Below are 22,631 nucleotides of genomic sequence, written 5' to 3' on the forward strand. Positions count from 1 at the left end.
TGCACATCCAATTACCATATTCAGTTGAAATGCCTCAGAAATAGATCCTTCATTCACTTATGCATTCAACAGCAGCCCTAAGAACACATAATAAGCCAAACTGGGTAGAGAGAAAAAGATGGATGAGACATTGTCAGCACAGTACCCTCAAGAAGCTCTCAGCCCAGGGATGCAGAGCAACCACACCACACATTGAAACAGTGCTTCCTAAACAACTGATTCCTTTAGACATTTACAGGTATTTATTTGAGTAACAGCTCATAAAATATATTTTTATAATATGCACAAGAAAAAATACATTTGAATGAATAAAAAATAAAATGACAGGTGACAGAATTTAGTGTTTATAAATGAGGTCATAAAGAACTTTAATAATTCAGAGAAGAAGTTCAAAGTGTATTTAAAAGTTGAGACCCTGCTTTACAATATTTTATAATTTTAAAAAAAGGTGTTTAAAGGTGATACGTGACTTAATAATTTTCCAATTTCAGAATGGGTTTCTAGACACTGTTGTTCATGAACCAAAAACAAACAAACAAACAAACAAACAAACAACAAAACCCAAACACTTTGGCAAGCAAAGTATTATTAGTCCATAGCAGCTTCATAACAGTTTACTTTTTTAATATAAAGATTTTTCAATTTACACTTGTAGGAGTAGAAAAAACTAATATGCTAAGTCTGTAAGCTATGCAGCAAAAATGATCTTAATGAAGCCAGAATTCTATGAAAATGTGCACCACACTGCATATATAGTAGCTGAGTAAATGTAAACCCTGTGCTTATTAACTCTTCTATATAAAATATTGAACCCCCAAGTCTCACACATTGCCTCCTGTGTCCACATCTCTTTTATGAAGGCAGCCTCACGCTTTAAGCCAATATATATTTGCTATTTGAAAAAGTTCTCATCCTCATTACTAAAAATGTTTCTGTAAAGGCCTTAGACATTTTTTTCAGTACCCTAGTAACAAGTCATATCACGATCAATAAATGATCACAGCCTTTCGAAAAAACTACTGAGATTGGAGAATGGGTTTCTGTCTCCAACCCCTGAAAGACATTGCTGCTTCAAGACCTACAGCTCAAAGAAGACAACTCAGAATTTCTTACTTTTAAAAAAATATTGTCATGAATAACTGAATAATTAGATTTCTAGGAAAATGAGGCTTTTAAATTAAGATTTAGCAAAATCAACTATAAGGTATTTACTTCTACTCATTGATGAATGACAGAAGAGAAATCAGTTAAGTTTTACATACAAAGATATAAATACTGCATAATACGTAGTGAATATTGGCACAAACCCTTTCATACTTAAAGCATAAAATGCAATCAGTAAATCTGATGCTTTTAAGTGTGTTTCTTAAGATGACATCAAAAACCTCTAGATAACTTGGAAATTTCCCAGTTTAAGGCTTTCCAATAGGTTTGTAGCAAGCATCAGGTTGCCAGAGGCGAATATCAACAAGAACTTGATTGAGTTTTTGCATCCAGAGATCCCGCTCTTCTTTAGTATCTGCAGACAGCCAGTTCCTACAGGAACAAACAACCAAAGAGGTCAGAATTCTTCTCCCCCCCATTCCATACCCCCATGTACTCTTGCTAGGGAAAAAAATGACTAAATAAACCAGTAAATGAATTACCTTTAACCACCTTTTATGGATGCTAATCCAGAGCCACTTAGTAAGGTGCATCTCCAAATAAAACAGAGGAAAATTATCCCCAGTTTGGTTAATTGATGCTAACTTACACTAATTACACTTGGTAAAGGATGGTGTTTCCAACAGGTGTTTTATACAGGTAGTGTGCGGCCTGGGTAACCTGATGGTATAGGACACCCACGGAATGTGGGCAACTTCTCAGCGAGAGCACCTAAGGCCTGAATATAGGCTCTCCCTGAATATGGGCACTCCCAATATAACCTTCAGAGTCAGGTTCACCAACAGCTGCAATCACAGACTCCTGGACCTTCACCTGGCTCTACAGGTAATATTATTTTGCACTGTGTCCCATTATATTTGTCCTACTATATTAGTAGAACATGGTTTTATAATAAACTATCTAAAGATCCTAAGACTTTGTCTATCCTAACCTCTCTGTCCATATTAGGAATATTTTCCTTGCATCCATATTTAGCTACAAGTTGAATACATAACTAGTTGATGGGGCAGGCCAGAGTAAGGAAGGGGGGATTCCCTAACTCATAGCCAGAACATGCTTCTAGAGAACAGCCAGCCATTAGGTTTTTATATTGCACTCATTCTACAACTTTATAAGTTCTCCCCATTGGTACTAGAAATGGTGTAAACATGAATAAGTGGAGTTTATCACCTTCTAGTAGTCAATGAAGAAAATACTGCACTTATAATAGCCACCACTTGTTAAGCTCATTCCATCTACTAGAAACTGTGCTAAGTGTGTTTACTCATTCATCTCTATTGTCTGAAGTCTCTGTGAACCTATTCTGGTTCAAGAGGCTAATAAAAATAAAAAAAAAAATATCAGTCACTGTGGAGTTTATTTTTCCTTTTTGACACAGAAGATTTCAGAGGGCCAGCAAAGTTAAGTGACCTGCCATGGTTACATTTGATGAGTCAGGATTTAAACTTAAGTCCGTTGACTTCAAAGCTCCACTGTAACTATTGCCTCCCCATGTGATAAAACATTCTGGTTTCAATGTGTAGTCTCTGTTTTAAAGTATGCAGTAGAGATCAGAAGAGAAATCTTTAGCATTGACAGCAAGCTTAGTTAGTAGAAATGAAAATGAGGTACATTAAATTCAAGTAAAAGGCCTAAGTCCAAAAGGCCCAAGGCCCCGTAAGGAAACAGATCAGTGAGGCAAAGGAGAATGCAGAACTGCAGAATGTTTATATTCTCACCATCAAAAAAGTAAAATAAATTTTAGGCCACGAAGCAAAGCTGAAGACTCAGCCAAGACTGAATTCAGAATGTACTACTCTCATATGCTTGGGCGAAGGGTACCCATCCAAGTTATAATTTTATAGTGAGAAAGACTACAAGTAAATGAGGTACAGCGTAATTAAAGCAACATGTAATCTGGCTATTTTTATCACAGGGGAAGGTCTATGGAGAAGTCTAAGAGAGTTTATGCAACCAGTAAAAAATAAGGTTATACAAAAAAGTAAGTGATATTCAAAATGGCCAAAGTGGGCCGCTGTGATCAGGAACTATTTGGATACTGCACTTTGGTTGGTTCCTCCACTGACCGTGGCCATGGACACGTCACTATCTAACAAAATGATTAGAAATCCATTTCACCTGTCCTGCCCTGTCTGATTCTACCACTGCATAGAAGACCCCTGAAATAATTAATGAGCTAAAATGAATAAATCTGGAAGTAATCTAGACATCAAAAATTTCCATCAAACGAGTCTTCTATCTAGCTATTTTAAAACAAATTGGCAGTCTCTGGGCAACTTTGTTCTATTTTAGTATTGTGTCTCCTGGCTGTAGCTTTCTATTATTTTCACATTAGAAACTCATAAAGCTAGTCCTACCAATCTCCCCCAATCTGCAATATCCAGCAACAGCCTAATTACTAAACATCTTATCAAATTCTAACTTTTGTCCCTAATGACAACTCTGTACACTGAAGTTGGTCTTGAAGCTTCTCTTAGGCATCCAAGCAAAGAAACCTATCTTAGAATCTTGGCAATAAACCTTTGCATCTTACACCTGAGCTCAGGGTTAATTAAAAAAGGGGCAATCCCAAAAGTTTTATTCTGTTAATCTCCATCCAGAAATTTGCAGAATAGAATGAGATTGTTTTTGTGAGTCATCTGATTACATGAGGGTATTCTGGGAATGGAAGGAAGGGATGTGTAGAGTCTCTTTGAATAATGCTTGACTCCTCAACTACGCATGAAATCTTTAAACTTAACCCAAAGATTATTATCTAACTGCCATGAAAATGCCTCCACTGTGAGCACACTGGAAAACACTAGCTAAGACACAACTTGAGTATTATACTTTCCTTAACTACGTTAATTTAGTTATTATAGATGGTTCACTTACTGCTTTGTGTGTGTTTTGTTTTCTCACTAATGCTGTGCCCTTTTCAACGTCAAGGACCATCTCTGATATTTCTCATAGTGGTAAGTACATAGTGGGCAATCAATTGCTTAGTTGATAGAAAATATTTATAGGCCAATACATACTTGGTGACACAGAGTGTGTCCCTGCATTGGCTGACAAGAGTCTCTCGGTCATCTTCTCTTTGTGGTCGGACAGTAATTAATTCAAAAGTGTTGCGTCTTGCACAAAATTCTCTGTTGGCTGGTTCTATCTGACGACTGGTACAATTAGCCAGATTTATCCTTCCTATGGGATTCTTTAAAAACAAATTAAGAGAAATTAGTAGAAAATAAGACCATTTAAGTCAGTAAGCATTAAGCAGCATTTAAGTTGCTACAAATTAAAATTAAAAAGCTATTCATTTAAAAGTTAAAATTGAGTTACACTGGGCTTAGAGAAACATATTTAACATTTATTATTGTTCCTAGCTAGACATAAAAATAAAACCCAAAAATATCAACTGGTAGTTCTTGCCAACTATCCTATAAAGCTCTTTATTACGGCGAACTTCAAATAAAAAATACAAACAACAGTATAATGAGCCCCAGGTGCCAAAACCAGCTATAACAATGAGAAACACACTTAACTGCCTTTTATCTGTAACTTACCCACTTCTCCCCTTTCTATAAAAAGAAACCTAGACATTGGATTTCATGTGTAAATATTTCTTTATATATCTACAAAAGATAACATAAGGGCAGACAATTGCCTGGATTGTTGGCAGCCATGAATTTCTATGACACGAGTCAAAGTGGAGGAAAACATTCACGAGACCAAATGGTCCTGAAAATGGGAAAAGAAACACATATAGACACACGAGCCAACAGCCAATAAATGTGTCAACTCTATTAGAATTTTTTAAAATAAAAATAGAATATACCATTTTAAAACCTTAGATTGGCTAAGTCTGGAAGAAACAGTAACAACCTCTGTTGATTGGTTAGGGAGTGAGTAATACAGATTCTTATGCATCACTGGTGAAAGCATAATATGATCTATTACTTGTAGGCAACTTGATAACAGTAATCAAAAACCATTAACAATAAGCATTTTCTGATCCTACAGTTCCACCCAAATTTATCTGAAGCAAATATATCAATATGTACACACAGATTCTAATATGTGTACTCACTGTTTTTTCATAATAGCAAAAAATTCCAAACAAATTAAATGACAGTAATAGGGGACTATTTAAATAAATCATGGTATTGTTTCCAGCAAATATGATACATTAAATAGTCTGAAAGTCCTCCCATTATATAAGCCACCAAATGCTAGATAATTAAATTGACAAGAAATAGAAAAATCTTTCAAAGGCCAAAATCAATGAGCAAGGGAGAATGAAGAATAGTAAGCTAGTCTGAAACCCTGACTTCCCTTGGGGCATTTGCCAACACTAAGACCTGCAACCTAAAAATGACAGAATATAAATTCTGGTATTTGCTTTAAAACACCCTAACAAAGCAACAAAACAAAATAAAAATGCATGTGTGTTGTGGGGAGATAAACGAAACCTGAAAACAAACAATTAATTAAGCTGGAAGTTCATTATACTATTTTTGCTTTGTGTACATTCGAACATTTTCAATTATAAAACGCAAAACAGGGCTGGGTGCAGTGGCTCATGCCTATAATCCCAACACTTCAGGAGGTGGAGACGGGCAGATCGCTTTGAGCTCAGGAGTTTGAGACCAGCCTGGCCAACACGGTGAAACCCCATCTCTACTGAAAATAGAAAAATTAGCCGTGCGTGGTGGTGCTTGCCTGTAGTCCCAGCTACTCGGGAGGCTGAGGCAGAGAATACCTTGAGCCCAGGAGGCAAAGGTTGCTGTGAGCCGAGATTGTGCCACTGCACTCCAGCCTGGGCAACAGAGCAAGACTCTGTCTCAAAAAAAAGAAAAGAAAAAAGTGAAACATATATGTATATATATTTCCATGAGGTGATGGCAGGGGGTGTGTGTGTGCAAGGGTGTATGGAAAAAGCAAGGACAAAGAATAGTCATACAGTAGCTAGCCCTCCGCTTATCCATGGTTTCACCTTTCATAGCTTCAATTACCAACAGTCAACCATAGTTGAAAAATATTAAAAGAAAAATTCTAGAAACTATTCATAAGTTTTAAACTGCATGCCATTCTAAGCAGCATGATGTAATCTCCTGCCATCGCACCTGGCATGTGGATCCTCCCTTTGTCCAGTGTATCCACGCCATACCCCCTACCTGCTCAGTAGTCACCTATCAGCGTTTTGGGTTATAGGATCAGCTGAGATCGAGACCATCCTGGCTAACACGGTGAAACCCCGTCTCTATTAAAAAAAATACAAAAAATTAGCCGGGAATGGTGGCGGGCGCCTGTAGTCCCAGCTACTCGGGAGGCTAAGGCAGGAGAATGGCGTGAACCCGGGAGGCGGAGCTTGCAGTGAGCCGAGATCGCGCGACTGCACTCCAGCCTGGGCGACAGAGTGAGACTCCGTCTCAGAAAAAAAAAAAAAAAAAAAAAAAATCAACTGCTGTAGTATGCAGTGCTTGTGTGCTTGTGTTCAAGTAGCCCCTATCTGACTTAATAAGGTCCCCAAAGTGCAAGAGTAGATATGCAAAGACAAACCATAAAGTGCTTCCTTTAAGTGAAAAGGTGAAAGTCTTCATCTTAATAAGGAAAGAAAAAAAATCATATGCTGAGGTTGTCAAGATATACACAGTAAGAACAAATCTTCTATCCATGAAATTGTGAGGAAGGAAAAAGAAATTCATGCTAGTTTCGTTGTCACATCTCCAACTGCAAAAGTTACCACCACAGTACATGGTTAAGTGCTTAATTAAAATACAAAAGGCATTAAATTTGTGGGTGTAAGACTCAACGGAAACGTGTTATAACTGATGGCAACTGGGTCTGGTACTTATCCATGGTTTCATACATTCACTGGTGGTCTTGGAACATGTCCACTGAGGATAAGGGGGAACTATTACACATTACTGCATAAGTTAGGAGACCGGCCTTAGCAGACATTAAGATTTATTTTAAAGCTATGGTCATTGAGATTGGGATAGGGAAAAAGACCAAAGGAAACAGAACAGTGAGCCTAAAAATAAACCTACACATATAATGACATCTTGATACACATGAGAAATGGCACTGTGGATCAGTGAATGATAGTTTGGATATTTGTCTTCACCCAGATCTCATGTTGAATTGTAATCCCCAGTGTTGGAGGTGGGGCCTAGTGGGAGATGACTGGATCATGGGGGCGGATTTCTCAAGAAATCCCTTTGGTGCTGTCCTCACAACAGTGAATGAGTTCTCACATGAACTGACTATTTACATGTCTGGCACCTCCCCTTGCTCACTTGCTCACTCGCTCGCTTCTGCTTTTACCATGTGATGTACCTGCTCCCACTTCACCTTTTGCTGTGAGTAAAAGCTCCCTGAGGCCTCCCCAGAAGCTGAGCAGATGCCAGAGTCATGCTTCCAGTACAGCCTACAGAATCAGGAGCCAATTTAAAAATTACCCAGTCTTGGGTATTTCTTCATAGCAATGCAAGAATGGCCTAACACAGTGGGGAAAGAACCAACCATTCAATGATGCTGGCCCAATTGGCTATCCAGGTGAAAAAAAAATCAATTCTAGGGAAATTAAATGTGAAGTATAAAACTCTATAACTTTAGAAAGAGGTATAAAAGAAATCTTTGACTCCAGGGTAAGGATAGTTTCTTAAATTAGACCTAAAAAGCACAAAGCAATAGACTAGCAGGTCTGATTACCTTAACATTAGAAAAGTATGTGCACGAAAAGACGCTATAAAGATAAATTAAAAGATATGCCAGGCCTAAGACTAGGGAAATATAATTGCAATGCATCAAAAAATATTAAAATTAATAATATATAGACAATCAGTTCATAGGAAAGAAAATATAAATGGCCATACACACTCTTACGCTTCGAAAAGATACTTGTCTAGTAATCAAGAAGATACAAAATTTTTTTAAATGAGAGTACATTTCACATCTATCATACTGATGGAAGTTTAAAAGGCTGACATATGATGTGTTGGTGGGAATATGAAAAGCTGAGAACTTTCAAATACTCCTGGTGGGAATGGAAAATTGTACAACCACTTTTGAGACTCACTTGACAAAATCAAGTTGTAGATGTGCAAACCCTACAGCCCAGCAATTCTGCTACTAGATAACATTCAAAAAGAAATCTCATCCCTGTGTACAAGAAACTAAATCTTCCTGCATGTGGGCTGTAAAAGGTACAAACCAAAACAAAATGAAAAGAAAGTGAATCACAGCAGCATTGTCTGTATACGACAATTTAGAAATAATCTAAGGGTCTCTAAACAGGAGAATGGATAAATTGTAATGTGTTCTTACAAAAGTATACTATACAGAGAAAAGGGGACAAACTAAAGCTACACATACCACCCCAGGCAAATTTCACAAACCATACTGACCCAAAAAAGGCAAGCTGCAGAGTAATACATACAGTATGTTATTATCTGTATAATGTTAAAAAACATGCAATTGCAGCAAAATATATTGCTTATATACAGGTACAGGTTAAACATCCAAAATCTGAAAATCTTGAAATCTGAAATGCTCCAAAATCCAAAACTTTTTGAGAGTAAACATGATGCTCAAAGGAAATGCTCATTGGAGCATTTCATATTTTGAATTTTTGGATTAGGAGATAATTAATTGGCAAGTATAATGCAAATATTCCAAAATCTGAAAAAAAAAATCCCAAATCTGAAACACCTCTAAATCCCAAGGATTATGAATAAGGGATATTCAATCTGTATAATAAAAATTTAAATAAGTGCATGGGAATAATAAACAATTTTAGGGTAGAAGTTATCTCTGCGGGAGACAGAATTACATGGGGAGCTTCAACTGGAATAATAAGAGAGGTTGATGAAAGTATTTTACGCCCTTTTGGATGTCTCAAACATTTCACAATAAATTTTTAAAACATTAATAATTGTAATGACTACAGTGTAACACACGTAGTTATCCAACACAGCATTAGACTTATCTTTACTGATGCTGAAAGATGTTAGAATATTTTATCAAGTAAAAAATCAGATTATAAAAAGCATGCTTTTCCTTTTAAAAAGATTCATACATGAATAATTATTATATATTATACATTTTAAAAGTTTGAAAAGATATCTAACCAAAATATGAGCAATAGCTATGTCTGTTATGGATGATTTTCCTTTTTAATTCTGCTTATTTCTATTTTCCAGTTTGGGGATAATAAATAATCTTACTTGGGCAACGATATTAACTTCTTTAAAAACATATATAATTTATTACACAAAATCCTATTATTAAATTTTAGAAACAAAATACAAGCCACTGTTCCTGTGGATGGGTTTCCATTACTGTTTTACCCTAACTAACAAGATAAAAAATTAAATTTAAAACATTTCCAACTTCAAATGTCAACAAAAAACATAATTAAACATCCAGTAGAAAAGAAGGAAAAATATACATGTTAAGGTATTTTAAGAGTGGTCAAATGATAGGGAATGGATAGGATATAAAAATTTTAAAGGATTATCACACACACACACACCCCTACAACAAAAACTTTTTTTTTTTTTTTGAGACAGAGTCTTGCTCTGTCGCCCAGGCTGGAGTGCCGTGGCGTGATTTTGGCTCACTGCAACCTTGGCCTCCTGGATCCAAGCGATTCTCCTGCCTCAGCCTCCTGAGTAGCTGGGATTACAGGCGCCTGCCACCACACCTGGCTAATTTTTGTATTTTTAGCAGAGACAGGATTTCGCCATGTTGGCCAGGCTGGGCTTGAACTCCTGACCTCAGGTGATCCACCCGCCTTGGCCTCCCAAAGTGCTGGGATTATAGGCGTGAGCCACTGCGCCTGGCTGACAAGAACATTTTTAATGGCTTAGTGAGTACACAAAAAGGGTTATTAATTTGGGTGAGTGATGGGGGCCAGAGGGAACACTTGCATGAACACTACATGAAAGTCAATCAGGGCTTTCACCACTAAACAGTACTATTTAAATTACCTTTCGTTTCTCATCATCTGGATAAGTCCAATAAGATATACAGTTTCCAGAAAGAACACACCATCTTCGATGCCAGGCACCAAAACCACTAACATCTTCAAATATGGTCTGGAAAAGTCAATTGAAATGCTGGCTTTAGAAAGTTGAGGAAAATGTCCTAACAATGAAATGCTCATTCTGTAGGCTAACTGTAGTATGTTGACATATTTCATATCTCAAAACCTATTTGTATGATTTTTTATGTCTTTTATCTTAGTAACAAAAATAACTGATTATTCATATCAGAAATTTACTTCAACATCATCTACAAGCATTTAAAAACATTCAGATATCAACCCTAAATTAATAATTAATGAATACCTCTACCTAATTTTAGACTTTTAAAAAGTGTAGTGTCCCTAACCGAATGCTCCTTAAACAACAGAAATGCCTCAAGTGTTGCAGAATTAATGATATAAAATTACCATACCTCATATATTTTAAAAAACTAATGATAACATATTAAGTTAAACCTATCTTAATATGCAAGGCTGGCATTTAATCTTTATTCAGGAGATCAAGTTTTCTAACAGGATTAGAAAAGAGTTAGCTTATGATCAAAAGCCTTGGTCAATAACCATGATAAACATTACAACTCCAAGCCCGCTGCTGGGCCGTGAGACACACTTGAAGTGGTGCCTCCCTGCAGTCAGGCGTTTGTCCTTAGGAAAGCTAGTTATATTCTAAAGGTAGGCAAGGCAGTAGTGTTGGCTAGAAACACTGTGCTGCCCTCTGATACAGATGATCCAAAGGCATCTTTGCGTTTGATTTTAGATTACCTTCATATCCCAACTTTACTTCTCTGATTGTTGAGAAGCTAAGAATAAACTAGTATTACTTGGTAGTTGCTGTGAGGAACCATTCTAAGCATATCTTTAAATTATCTCAACTACTCCTCTAAGTATTTTTAAATTATCTTAACTACTCCTTACTCCAACCCTATGACAGTAGGATATACACTCTTCTCAATTCAGTTTTATATAAATTTCCCAAAAGGTGGCTTGAATTAAGAGTCTAATTTCTGGCCATGATGTGTGGGAGCAAATGTTACCAAGCTAGATTGACACCTCAGATTAATTAGCTTGCTCCAGCCATATGCTCTCCTGCCTCACCTTTTTCCTCCTCCCCTAATCCTTCCATTTTCCTCCCAAAGCAGCCTTTCACTAGGCAACACTGCTTACAGCTCCCCAAGGAAGAAAGAAAGGAATCTTGTTATTTCAATCTCAAGCACGAAAGTTAACACAAATCACTCACCAGCTCCCTCCTGTGTTAACGTTCACCTTTTACATCATAAAGGTAATAAACAGACAAGGTAACTTTTGATGAACAAGATTAACACCAGCTACCATGACATCCTACTACAGTCAGAGAGGAATAAGAAAAGGACAGCCTTTTCATTTTTATAGCTGAGGAAACAGAGGGCCAAGGAAATTAAGTGACATCACACAGACCGCAAAACTAGAACCTTCTGGCTGCCAATCCGGAACGCCTGCCTCTTGCTGCTCCTCAGTGGAGGCAGAGCTAGCCCGGCACCCTGTCAGAACCACTTACCTGTCTCTCTGGTTGGAGTCGCCCTCCTCCAGGGCAGCCCTGGCACATCAGGAAAGGAAGCTGAGCTGAGGAGCTTTCATTTCCATTACTACTTCTAATTTTTTATAGGGGGTAGAGGCAATTAAAATGCAATGTTTAGGCAGAGGACAGAAGTTATATCGGGGAATCCAGAGCTCTTTCTTACTACATTTCTGTAAGTGTGGATGTGAGAAGAATGGGCCATAGGATTCAAGACAGAGTAAATTTGAAGAGATCTAACAAGCTTGTTAAGAGCCCAGCTAAAAAATTAGGTGAGACATTATATGCAAATGGACCAGCTACCTTAACAGAGCCCATCCATTGTTAAAGGAATCAACAATAAAATATAAAAATGTTTACATGAAAAGAAAAGGTCATTAGGCAAACACTGCCTTCAAGTCAGAAATTTATACTCTTTTCCAAGACTATCTAGTGCCACCTGCTGGATTTACATGTGATAAAACCTAATAAGGAAGGAAAAAATACTGTTTATAAGTAGCAATTCCCAATCCTTGGGAAGTCGGCTACAGTTACTTAGACCACTAGGCTTTCCTTACTATCTAGCTCTTCTTTCTGAACCTGTGACAGCAGTTACAAACTGATTTGTAACATCCCTTGCATCATTCAAGTTCTTGCTTCACAAAGAACATCAAAGCAAGTGGATTTTCTCTACTTCTTGTACCATACTCACAATCTTCTATGCATTCTACGCACATACTTTCCTCCTCTGATAATGAGAAAACTGTAATTCTGTATCAAATAAATCCCGCGAACTGTGGCTTGGGCTTAATTCTTCCCATTCTCATGACCTTGCTCTATGAATTACCCCATAAGCCCTAGTTCAGGTCCTCCATGGCCTCTATCTTCAATCTCTTTGGCCCTATTAGAAGCTACCCATCTACATTTAAAGCCGCTTACATCTCTCCCATCTTAACAAAATGTTGACAAAATCCTCCTTTCACCCTACATACCTCTGCAAGCATAACACTCTTCTCTCCTTACTCTGCTGCCAAAGTGTTTCCAAGAGTTTCCAGGCTCCTGTGCTCATTCCTCATCTCTCACTCACTCTGGACCCATTTGTAGTCTAGCGTCTGCCCTACCTGCGCCAGAATGATCACCCAATAATAAGTCCAACAGTCCTAACAGAATCTGATCTAACTTAACCACTCCCTCCTTTCAATGTTCTCTTCTATTGACAACCATGATGCTAGATTCTCCGTTTCTCTCCCTGCAGTCTCCTCTGAGGCTTCCCTCCTTCCATCCGTCCTTTCAATGCTGGCACTCCTCCAGTGAGTTGGCTCTGCTTCCCTCACTTGCCCTGGGCTTCCCCATGCTGCAGATATCCACATCTTTACCTCTACTAAATGTCTGTCTTGAGCTCCAAACCCAGAACTTTCACACGTTTCCAGGCATCTAAAATTCAAATCATGTAAAACTTAACTCATTAAAATTTCCCACATCGGTGGGAACTGACTAGTTTACTTCGGGGTTGTCATTCTCCAATCTGCTTTCCACATTGGTCAGAATAATTTTCTCAATCCCAAGTTGGATAATTTCCTCTGCTTAAAATCCTATAAGAGTAACTCACTGACTCCAGGATAAAGTCCAAATTCTTTAAAAGGCCCTTGAACTCTTGCCCCATTTCCCCTGACCACACTTTCCTCCTCCTTCCCCACCCACCAATCACATGCATGCACTCAAACTCTGAGCTCTAGCTATCCTGAAATACCTTCCACTGTCTGCATGTGTCATCCTTCTTTTCTTTGGGTAGGAGTGACAAAGAAGGGCCCTTCAAGCCACTGTACATTCTCCCCCTATCTGGAGCATTTCTCCCCTTTCTCCCTGATTAACTTACTCAGTTTAGAAATCACTTCTCTCAGCAGTTCCCTTTATCCCACCCCACCCACAGTCAAGACCTGGTGTCCCACCAGTTGACACCAATGCACCCTGTTTTCTCCTATTAGAGTATTATATTGTGCTTGTCTGTTCATTTGTATTTCTCTCTTCTAAACTAAAAGCCCATGAGTAGAGGAATTATTTTTTGTGGTCTTTTACATTCCAACGGCAGCACAGTGATTGGCATATAAAGGACATACAACAAATCTTTACTGAACCAACTTATTACTTAATCACAAAGGATTTCATTCCTATGGGAAACAAGTCCGTATTCCACACACACAAAAAAAGACTAAGTGATGTTACTTACTAGAAAACCTCTTTCTTCAACACTGGAATTCACTTGACATTTTATTTTTAAATAAATATGACCTTCCAAAGAAGATAAAAAGGGGACCTGCAAAGAAAACAGGTAAATTATTTGCAAAACAGGTTCACAGTGTGATTTTTCTTGATAAATCATGTATAAATCATGAACAGAGACTATTACAACTTGAAAACAGAGCGTTTTCTAAAGTTGGAATATAAAAGGCATGGCCAAACAGCCATTGGTTCCTTACCAACAAATACTTTTGAAGAATAAATTCATTCAAGGTAAAGCTTGACAAAACCAAAAGCCCTAAGTCTCAAGTTAATGTGAGAAAGAAAACAGAAGATAATACTTGGGTTTATCTATTCTCCATCAACAGGAGAATATACTCAATAAGAGGTTGGATAAACCAAGCTTTAAATTCACACCATACAGTATTACCCAGCAATAAAGAACAATAAACTGCAGATATGGAAAAGCCAGTCCTTGAATTCATATAGAATTGCAAGAGACCCCAAACAACCAAATCAATCTTGAAAATTAAGAACAAAGTTGAAGGAATCATATTTCCCAATTTCAAAACATAATGCAAAACTTTGGTAATCAAAGCAGTGTGGGCTGGCTGGACATGGTAGTTCATGCCTGTAATCCCAGCACTTTGGAAGGCCAAGGAGGGGGGATCACTCGAAGCCAGGAGCTCGAGACCAGCCTGGGTAACATAGCAAGACCTCGTCTCTATTAAACATGAAAAAATTGGCCAGGTATGGTGGCACATGTCTGTAGTCCCAGCTACTTGGAAGGCTGAGGCAGGAGGATCACTTGAGTCCAAAAGTTCAAGGTTGCAGTGAGCTATAATCATGCCACTGCACTGTGGCCTGGGCAGAAGACCAAAACCTTGTCTCAAAGAAACAAAATTAAAAAAACCAGTGTGATGCTGACATAAGAACAGACATACGGACAAAAGAAATGGAATTGAGAGACCAGACATAAACCCACACAACTTATGGCCAACTGATTTTTGACAAGGATGCCAAGACCATTTAAAGCGGAAGAGCAGCCTTTTCAAACAATGGTGCAGAGAAAATTAGATATCCACACGCACCAAGAGTGATGGTGGACCTCCACCTCATACCATTTATAAAAATTAAACCGAAATGGATAATATCCTAAGTATGAGAGCTAAAATTATAAAACTCTTAGAAAGGCCGGGCACAGTGGCTCACAACTGTAATCCCAGCACTTTGGGAGGCTGAGGCAGGTGGATCGCCTGAGGTTAGGAGTTCAAGATCAGCCTGGCCTTGAAGGGATTTCACCTTCAACATGGTGAAATCCCGTCTCTACTAAAAATACAAAAATCAGCTGGCGTGGTGGTGCACGCCTGTCATCCCAGCTACTCAGGAGGCTGAGGCAGGAGAATCACTTGAACCCGGAGGCGGAGGTTGCAGTGAGCCAAGATCGTGCCATTGCACTCCAGCCTGGGCAACAAGAGTGAAACTCTCGAAAAAAAATTTAAAAAATAAAATAAAACTCTTAGAAAAAAACATAGAGGTAAGTAAAGCTTTGTGATCATGGTTTTAGCAATAGATTTTCAGATATGATATCAAAGGCACAAGCAACATGAGGAAAAAACAGACAAATTAGACTTCACCAGAATTAAAAACCTTTCATTACAGAGGTTCCACAAAAAAAAAAAAAAAAAAAAGAAAAAAGAAAACTACCATATAACTCAGCAATCCCACTTCCAGGTATTTATCAAAAGGATTGAAACTGGGTTCTTGAAGCTCTGTCTGCACTCTCACGTTCATTGCAGCATTATTCACGATAGCTAAGAGATGGAAATAATCTAAGTGCCCATCAATAAATTAAGAGACCCAAAAAATGCCGTACGTACATACAATGAAATATTCTTTAGCATAAAAAAAGGAGATCCTATCATACACTACAACATGAACAAACTTTGAGGACATTATGCTAAATGAAATAAGCTAGTCAGAGAAAGAGAAAACACTACACGACCCCACTTATCATGAAGTATCTACATTTGATCTTATCCAAAAGGTTGAAAAGCAACATATGAAATCTTTAAAGTAGCCAACCTCATAGAAGCAGAAACTACAGTGCTGGCTGCCAGGAAGTGGGGAGGAAAATATGAGGAGCTGCAGCTCCACGAGTATAGAATTTCAGTCATGCAAAATGAAGAAAATTCTATAGATCTGCTATATAACATAATGCTTATAGTTTACAATACTTCACTGTATACTTAAAATTTTCTTCAAAAGATAAATACCATGTATTATTTACCACAATAAAAAAAATTATAGACTTTTGCACATCAAAGCACTTTATCAAGAAAGTGAAAAGACAGTCTATGGAATGGTTTGAAATATTTGCAAATTATATATCTGATAATATCCAGAATATACAAAGAAAACTCTTACAACTCAGTAACAAAAAGACAACCCAACTAAAACAACTCAAACAAACCAAACTGAAAATTTGGCAAAGGACTTGAATAGACATTGCTTCAAAGATACACATTTTATCTTCCAATGAGCACATGAAAAGACATTTAACATCAACAGTCATTAGGGAAGTTCAAATCAAACCTACAATGAGGAACCACTTCACACCCACTAGGAGGTTATAATTTAAAAATGAAACAAACAGAAAATAAACAATGGCAAAGATGTAGGAAAATGGGAACCCACATTAATGGTAGAAATATCAAATGGTCTAGATGCTTTGAAAAAGAGTTTAGCGGTTCCTAAAAATAATTATCATATGATCCCACAATTCTGCTCCTATGTGTATCCTATGTATACATACAAAAGAACTGAAAACAGGCACTCAAATCATGCACACACACGTTCAAAGCAGCTCTATTCACAATAGGCAAAATGCGGAAACAGCCCAAATATCTATCAATGAATGAACAGATAAATGAAATGCTGTATATACATATAATAGAATATTATTCAGCCATAAAAAGAAATGAAGTTCTAATACATGCTACATCATGGATGTACTTCTGAAACATTACACTAAGGGAAATAAGCCAAACATAAAAAGTTACATATTGTATGATGATTCCATTTATATGAAATATACAGAATAGATATATCCACAGAAACCAAATGCAGATTGATGGTTGTCAGGGGCTCGGCAGGAGGGAAGATGGGCAAAGACTGCTTAATGAGTAAGACTTTTTACTTTTAGAGACATAAAAATATTTCGAATTAGACAGAGATATTTTGAACAACACTGTGAATGTACTAAATGCCACTGAATTGTTTACCTTAAAATTGTTACTTTGGTTACATGAATTTCATTTCAATACATTATTTTTTGAAAACAATGAACATAAACAGCAGCATGAATAAATCTTAAAAACATCATGCTGAGCAAAAGAAATTAGATTCAAAAGAGTACACATTCTTTGATTCCATTTAAATGAAGTTCAAGCCCAGGTATGGTGGCTCACATGTGTAATCCCTGAACTTTGGGAGGCTGAAGCAGGAGGATCGCTTGAGCCCAGGAGTTTAAGACCAGCCTGGGCAACATAGTGAGAACCCCCATCTCTATTTTCTTTCTTAAAAGATAAAAAAAAAAAAAAATTAAAAACAATAAATGAAGCTCAAGAACAAGCAAAACGAATCTAGGGTGAAAACAGAGATGAGAAGAAGGTTGCCTGTAGGGGTTGGGATTGACTAGATGGGAGTGATGGAAATGTCCCTTATCTTGACTAGGTTTTGGATATATAGGTGTATTCATTTGTTAAAACTCACTGAATGCTACGCTTAAGGTGTCTATAATTAACTGAACATAATCTTTTTACAACTATATTGAGTACAATAAATTGAACATATTTAAAGTGTAGGGTTTGATGAATTTTGATATGTGTATATTATAACCCATGAAACCTTGACCACAATCATAATAATGAACATTTCCATCACCCCCTAAAGCTCCCTCCCATAATCCTGCCTCCCTGTATTCCCACCTCCAGGAAATCAATGATACACTTTCTGTTGCTATAGGTGATTTTTCATGCATGTCCATTTACACAACAAGAACAAGTGTTTTGTTTTGTTTTTAAGACAGAGTCTCCTTTTGTTACGTAGGCTGCAGTGGCACAATCTTGGCTCACTGCAACCTCCGCCTCCCAGGTTCAAGCGATTCTCGTGCCTCAGCCTCCCAGTTTCAAGCAATTCTCATGCCTCAGCCTCTCCTGTAATCCTGGGGTTACAGGCATGCACCACTACACCCAGCTAATTTTTGTATTTTTTAATAGAGATGGGGTTTCATCATGTTGACTAGGAAGGTCTTGAACTCCTGACCTCAAGTGATCCATTCACCTGCCTCGGCCTCCCAAAGTGCTGGGATTACAGGCATGAGCCACCGTGCCCGGCCAAAAAGAAGTATTTTTAAAGAAAAGGAACCTAAACATGTAAGAAAATATTCTTAGCAACTTAGCAGAGGAGCAACCTTGCCATAAGCAACAAATTTTGCAGGGAAAAGGAGAAACCAGTTGAGCCTTCAATGGTTGAGCATGGGCTGAGGTAGACAGGCATCTCAAGAAGCAGAGGCAGAGCTCCCTCTCCCTACCTGCCAATTCTCCCCAAAAGGAATTTTGCTGAGAAGTGATGGTTGAAGACATGTCTAAAAAGCAGAGAGAAATCTTGTAGACGTACAGTACTTAGATCTCAAAGTTCTGCTCAAAGGTGGGGCCTGAAACCATTCTCAAAGCATTTAAAACAAAACTTGAACCAAATCTATCCATAGCCTAATTTCAGCTCAGTTTCTGATTATATAAGAGACCAGTCCCTAATCCATACTGTCTGAAAGACAAAAGAGCAAGGTATTACCTATTTCAGTCTCTACTGTTCTTTTATAATATAATATGTGGCCTACAATTAAAAAATTACAAGACGTGAAAAAGTAGGAAAACATGGAGCTTATCAAGGGAAAAAAAATCCTGTCAATAGCAGATCCACAGATGATCTAAATCTTAGAATTCGAAAACAAAAACATTTATACAACATTAAAATATTTAGACGAAAAGATAGAGAAAAATTAGTGAGAAAATGGAGAACTTCAGCAGAGAAATTGAAACCGTAAAAAAAGATCCAAATGAAAATTTCAGAACTAAAAGTCTGAATTTAAAAATTCATTGGCTAGGCTTCAAAGACTAGATCACATCAAGAAAAAAACAGGTGAACGTGAAGAACTGATAAATAGAAACCATCAAAAATGAAGCACAAAGAAAAAAAGAATTAAATGAAAACCAAAAAGAATGTCACAGACCTGTAGAAAAATAGTCAATAGTAGACATTAACTGGAGTTTCAGAAAGGAGAGAGCAATATATTGGGATGGGAAAATGAACTATACTGTTGTGAGGTTCATATTGTAAGGTACATGAAGTGGTGTAACAGTATTTCAAAGTAGACTTTAATAAGGTAAGGATGCTTACATTATTTCCTAGCAATGACTTAAAAAAAAAAACAGGTAAATATAGCTAAAAAATCCAAAAGAGGAAATTAAAAAGGATTACCAAAATACTCAATCCAGAAGAAGGCAGGAAAGGAAAAACAAAGCAGCAAAGAACAGATGAAACAAATAGAAAACAAATAACAAAATGATAGACTAGGAGTTGACAAACGTTTTCTGTAATTTATACAGACTGTACATGGCGCCATTCAAGAGAAATGTAAACAAATATAAAGATGCACTTTTTGTGAAATACCTTTTGATCTTATATTGAAAATACAGTTTTTATGTGAGTGCAGGATTGCTATAAGAAAGGCATACCTATAGACTCTAATACAGGGTTTAAGGAAGGTGAAGGATCTTCAACTGGAAAATTTAATGCTAGCAAAGGATGTTTGATAATTTTAGAAAGAGGCTTTAAAAATGTCAAGATACAACAGAAGCAGCTTCTACCAAATGAGACAGGAGATGAGTTCCCAGACACCATTAAGAAAATCAATGAAGAAAAAGGATATCTGCCTGAACAAGTTTGTTTTTTGTTATTGTTTTCCAAAACAAGGTCTCACTCTGTCACTCAGGCTGAAGTGCAGTGGCGTGATCATAGCTCCCTGCAGCCTTGAACTTCCGAACTTCTGGGCTCAAGCAATTCCCCCATCTCAGCCTTCTGAATAGCTAGGGCTACAGGTGCGTACCACCACACCCAGCTAATATTTTTTCATTCTTTGATTAAAAAAAAAACTTTTTTCATCATCTATGTTGCTCAAGCTAGTATTCAACTTCTGGCTTTAAACGATCCTCCCAATTTGGCCTCCCAAAGTGTTGGGATTGTAGGTGTGGGCCACAGTGCTCAACCTGAACAAGTTTTTAATTCAGATAAAAGTGCACTATTGTGGGGGGAAAAAAAGAAAAAAAAAAAGTCACAAGGGACATTTATTAGCAAGGAAGTAAAGTGAGAACAAGAATTTAAGGCAGAAGGGAGAGGCTAACTCCTGTTTTGTGTAAATGTAAATGGGTTTATGATCAGAACTGCCCTTATCTATAAAGCTGCTAACACCCAAGCCTTGAAGGGAAAACATAAACGCCAACTGCTAGTCTTTTGGTTATACAAGGCCTGGATTGGTTCCATCAATGATTTGTCCCTGAAATCCAGAATAAAATGGTAACATACATATATATATGATTGATTGACAGACAGCTAGCTAGATAGATATCTAAAGTAATATTGACTTCTGAGTCAGGATAGAAAGGAAGATGGAAGTGTCTGTCATTCCTATTGCCCAGGGAAAAAGAATGGCATCCCAACTGGATTAATCTTGGCTAAGTCTAAATTTGAGTTTTTACTATAATTAGTTTCCAACGATTTGATCCCCTAACATAGCAAAGATAACTTAAAGGGGGGAATTCTAAGACAAAAAGTATAATTTTTTTTGTCGGGCGCGGTGGCTCACGCTTGTAATCCCAGCACTTTGGGAGGCCGAGGCGGGCGGATCACGAGGTCAGGAGATCGAGACCACGGTGAAACCCTGTCTCTACTAAAAATACAAAAAATTAGCCGGGCGTAGTGGCGGGCGCCTGTAGTCCCAGCTACTCGGAGAGGCTGAGGCGGGAGAATGGCGTGAACCCGGGAGGCGGAGCTTGCAGTGAGCCGAGATTGCGCCACTGCACTCCAGCCTGGGTGACAGAGCGAGACTCCGTCTCAAAAAAAAAAAAAAAAAAAAAAAAAGTATAAATTTCAATAGACTAATTTCATGAGACGAACCGCCAACTGCCCAAATTTGAAACCGATCCACAATGTAGAACCAAAACATCATATGCCTCATCATCCTATTTTGTAAAATTTCCATTTTCGCTTTTCCTTACAGTGAGTTTTAAGTTCCTTAGGCTCTTTCCTCTCAATGCTATTTAACAGAATTCCATTGTTTAGCACAGAGCATGCTACTGATAACAAAAATCAGAATGATGAGAAGAAAATGTGCCCTCTTATTCTACAGCTGAGGAAAAGTAGATAATATTTTTGGTTAGAAGCTTGTCCTGATAAAGAAGTAAATTGAAAATATTCACAAAAATGTCAAGTTTATTACCCCTCTCCCTAGTTGAGTGTGGAGGGAGACTTATGTGAAAATGTATGATCCTATTCTGTTTTGTGTTTAACAAAGGAGTCTTTTAAGACATCTATACTTCAAAGATTATGTTAAGATCTGTAAAACATAATCTACAACCAGGGAGACTGTGTAATGTGTTATATGCTGGAATATTTTTGAGGGTGAAAGGGGCACCATTAATAATTACACAAGGCCCACAGGCATAAACTGGATAGTTTATGGCAGACCAGAATGCCTAACCATTTTCTTCAATCCCAAAACTCTATAATCCTAATTGGTTGTTTTACTTCAAAATTGTTTGCTCTAATAATATTTAAATTGACATTTCTATTTCATAAAAGGTATAAATACCTATGAGGTTCCTTTAAGTCAGAAGAGGAACTTTGGGACATCCTTCTCCCTTTATCTACAATAGTATAATAAAACTATGACTGTTTTGGATTCCCTATTCAAAGAAAGGGTTTGAAAGTCTGACTCACTAAGATTTGTAATTTAAATTCCAGGATGCCATGCTTTAAATCAGATTTGAATAGCCTCAAATAAGATGGAAATCCACTGACAGTGGTGTCCTAAATCCGTACAGCAAACCAACTGGATTAACCTCAACAGAAATTCCATTCTGAAAGGACCTCACAGATAACCCCTGTGATTGTTGTATTACTGGTCAAGGCACCAGTAAAATAAACCAAGACTGCCTTGTACTGACAGTATCTGATAAGACAGGAAAGACATGTATACTCTTTCAGTGACAATTAAACAGGATTATTACATGAGTATAGAAGGTCTTAAATTTTTCCCACCAACTTCAAAACCATTTAAACTTAACTATTTTAAATATTCTCCTACATCAAATCCAGGCAATTGGAACAAATATTTGCTTCCCCTCCTCACTCAGAAAAGCACAAAAATAGTTCCAGATTTTACTTCTAAATTGTACTGTATCTGACTGAGAAGGAGTCATAAGAGTAAAAGACACAACAAATTAAATTGAGTGGTTTGATTTTGCACTCAATCATGTGGTTGGCTATTTAAGTTATAAATTCAAAGGAGTTAAGTGAATGGGAATATAATTTAATTTTAATTTGTAAATG

General features: G+C 37.4%; 1 protein-coding gene across 2 annotated transcripts in view; it reads right to left on the bottom strand.

Moving 5' to 3' along the window:
* Window positions 1-219: 219 nt before the first annotated feature.
* Window positions 220-22,631, bottom strand: part of ANLN (anillin actin binding protein) — a 46,229-nt gene continuing 23,817 nt past the window's right edge. Inside the window, exons 18-21 of one of the 2 annotated variants that reach the window (XM_030795712.1) lie at window positions 13,951-14,037; window positions 10,137-10,244; window positions 4,182-4,354; window positions 220-1,536 (exon numbers count right to left, since the gene is read on the bottom strand). In XM_030795712.1, coding sequence (XP_030651572.1) covers window positions 1,413-1,536; window positions 4,182-4,354; window positions 10,137-10,244; window positions 13,951-14,037 — 492 coding nt within the window. In that variant the 3' untranslated portion in view covers window positions 220-1,412. The remainder of the gene's footprint in view (window positions 1,537-4,181; window positions 4,355-10,136; window positions 10,245-13,950; window positions 14,038-22,631) is intronic. The other variant, XM_030795713.1, reaches the window with a different exon arrangement.

Source organism: Nomascus leucogenys, chromosome 17 (genome assembly GCF_006542625.1).
Source record: "Nomascus leucogenys isolate Asia chromosome 17, Asia_NLE_v1, whole genome shotgun sequence".
Classification (NCBI taxonomy): domain Eukaryota; kingdom Metazoa; phylum Chordata; class Mammalia; order Primates; family Hylobatidae; genus Nomascus; species Nomascus leucogenys.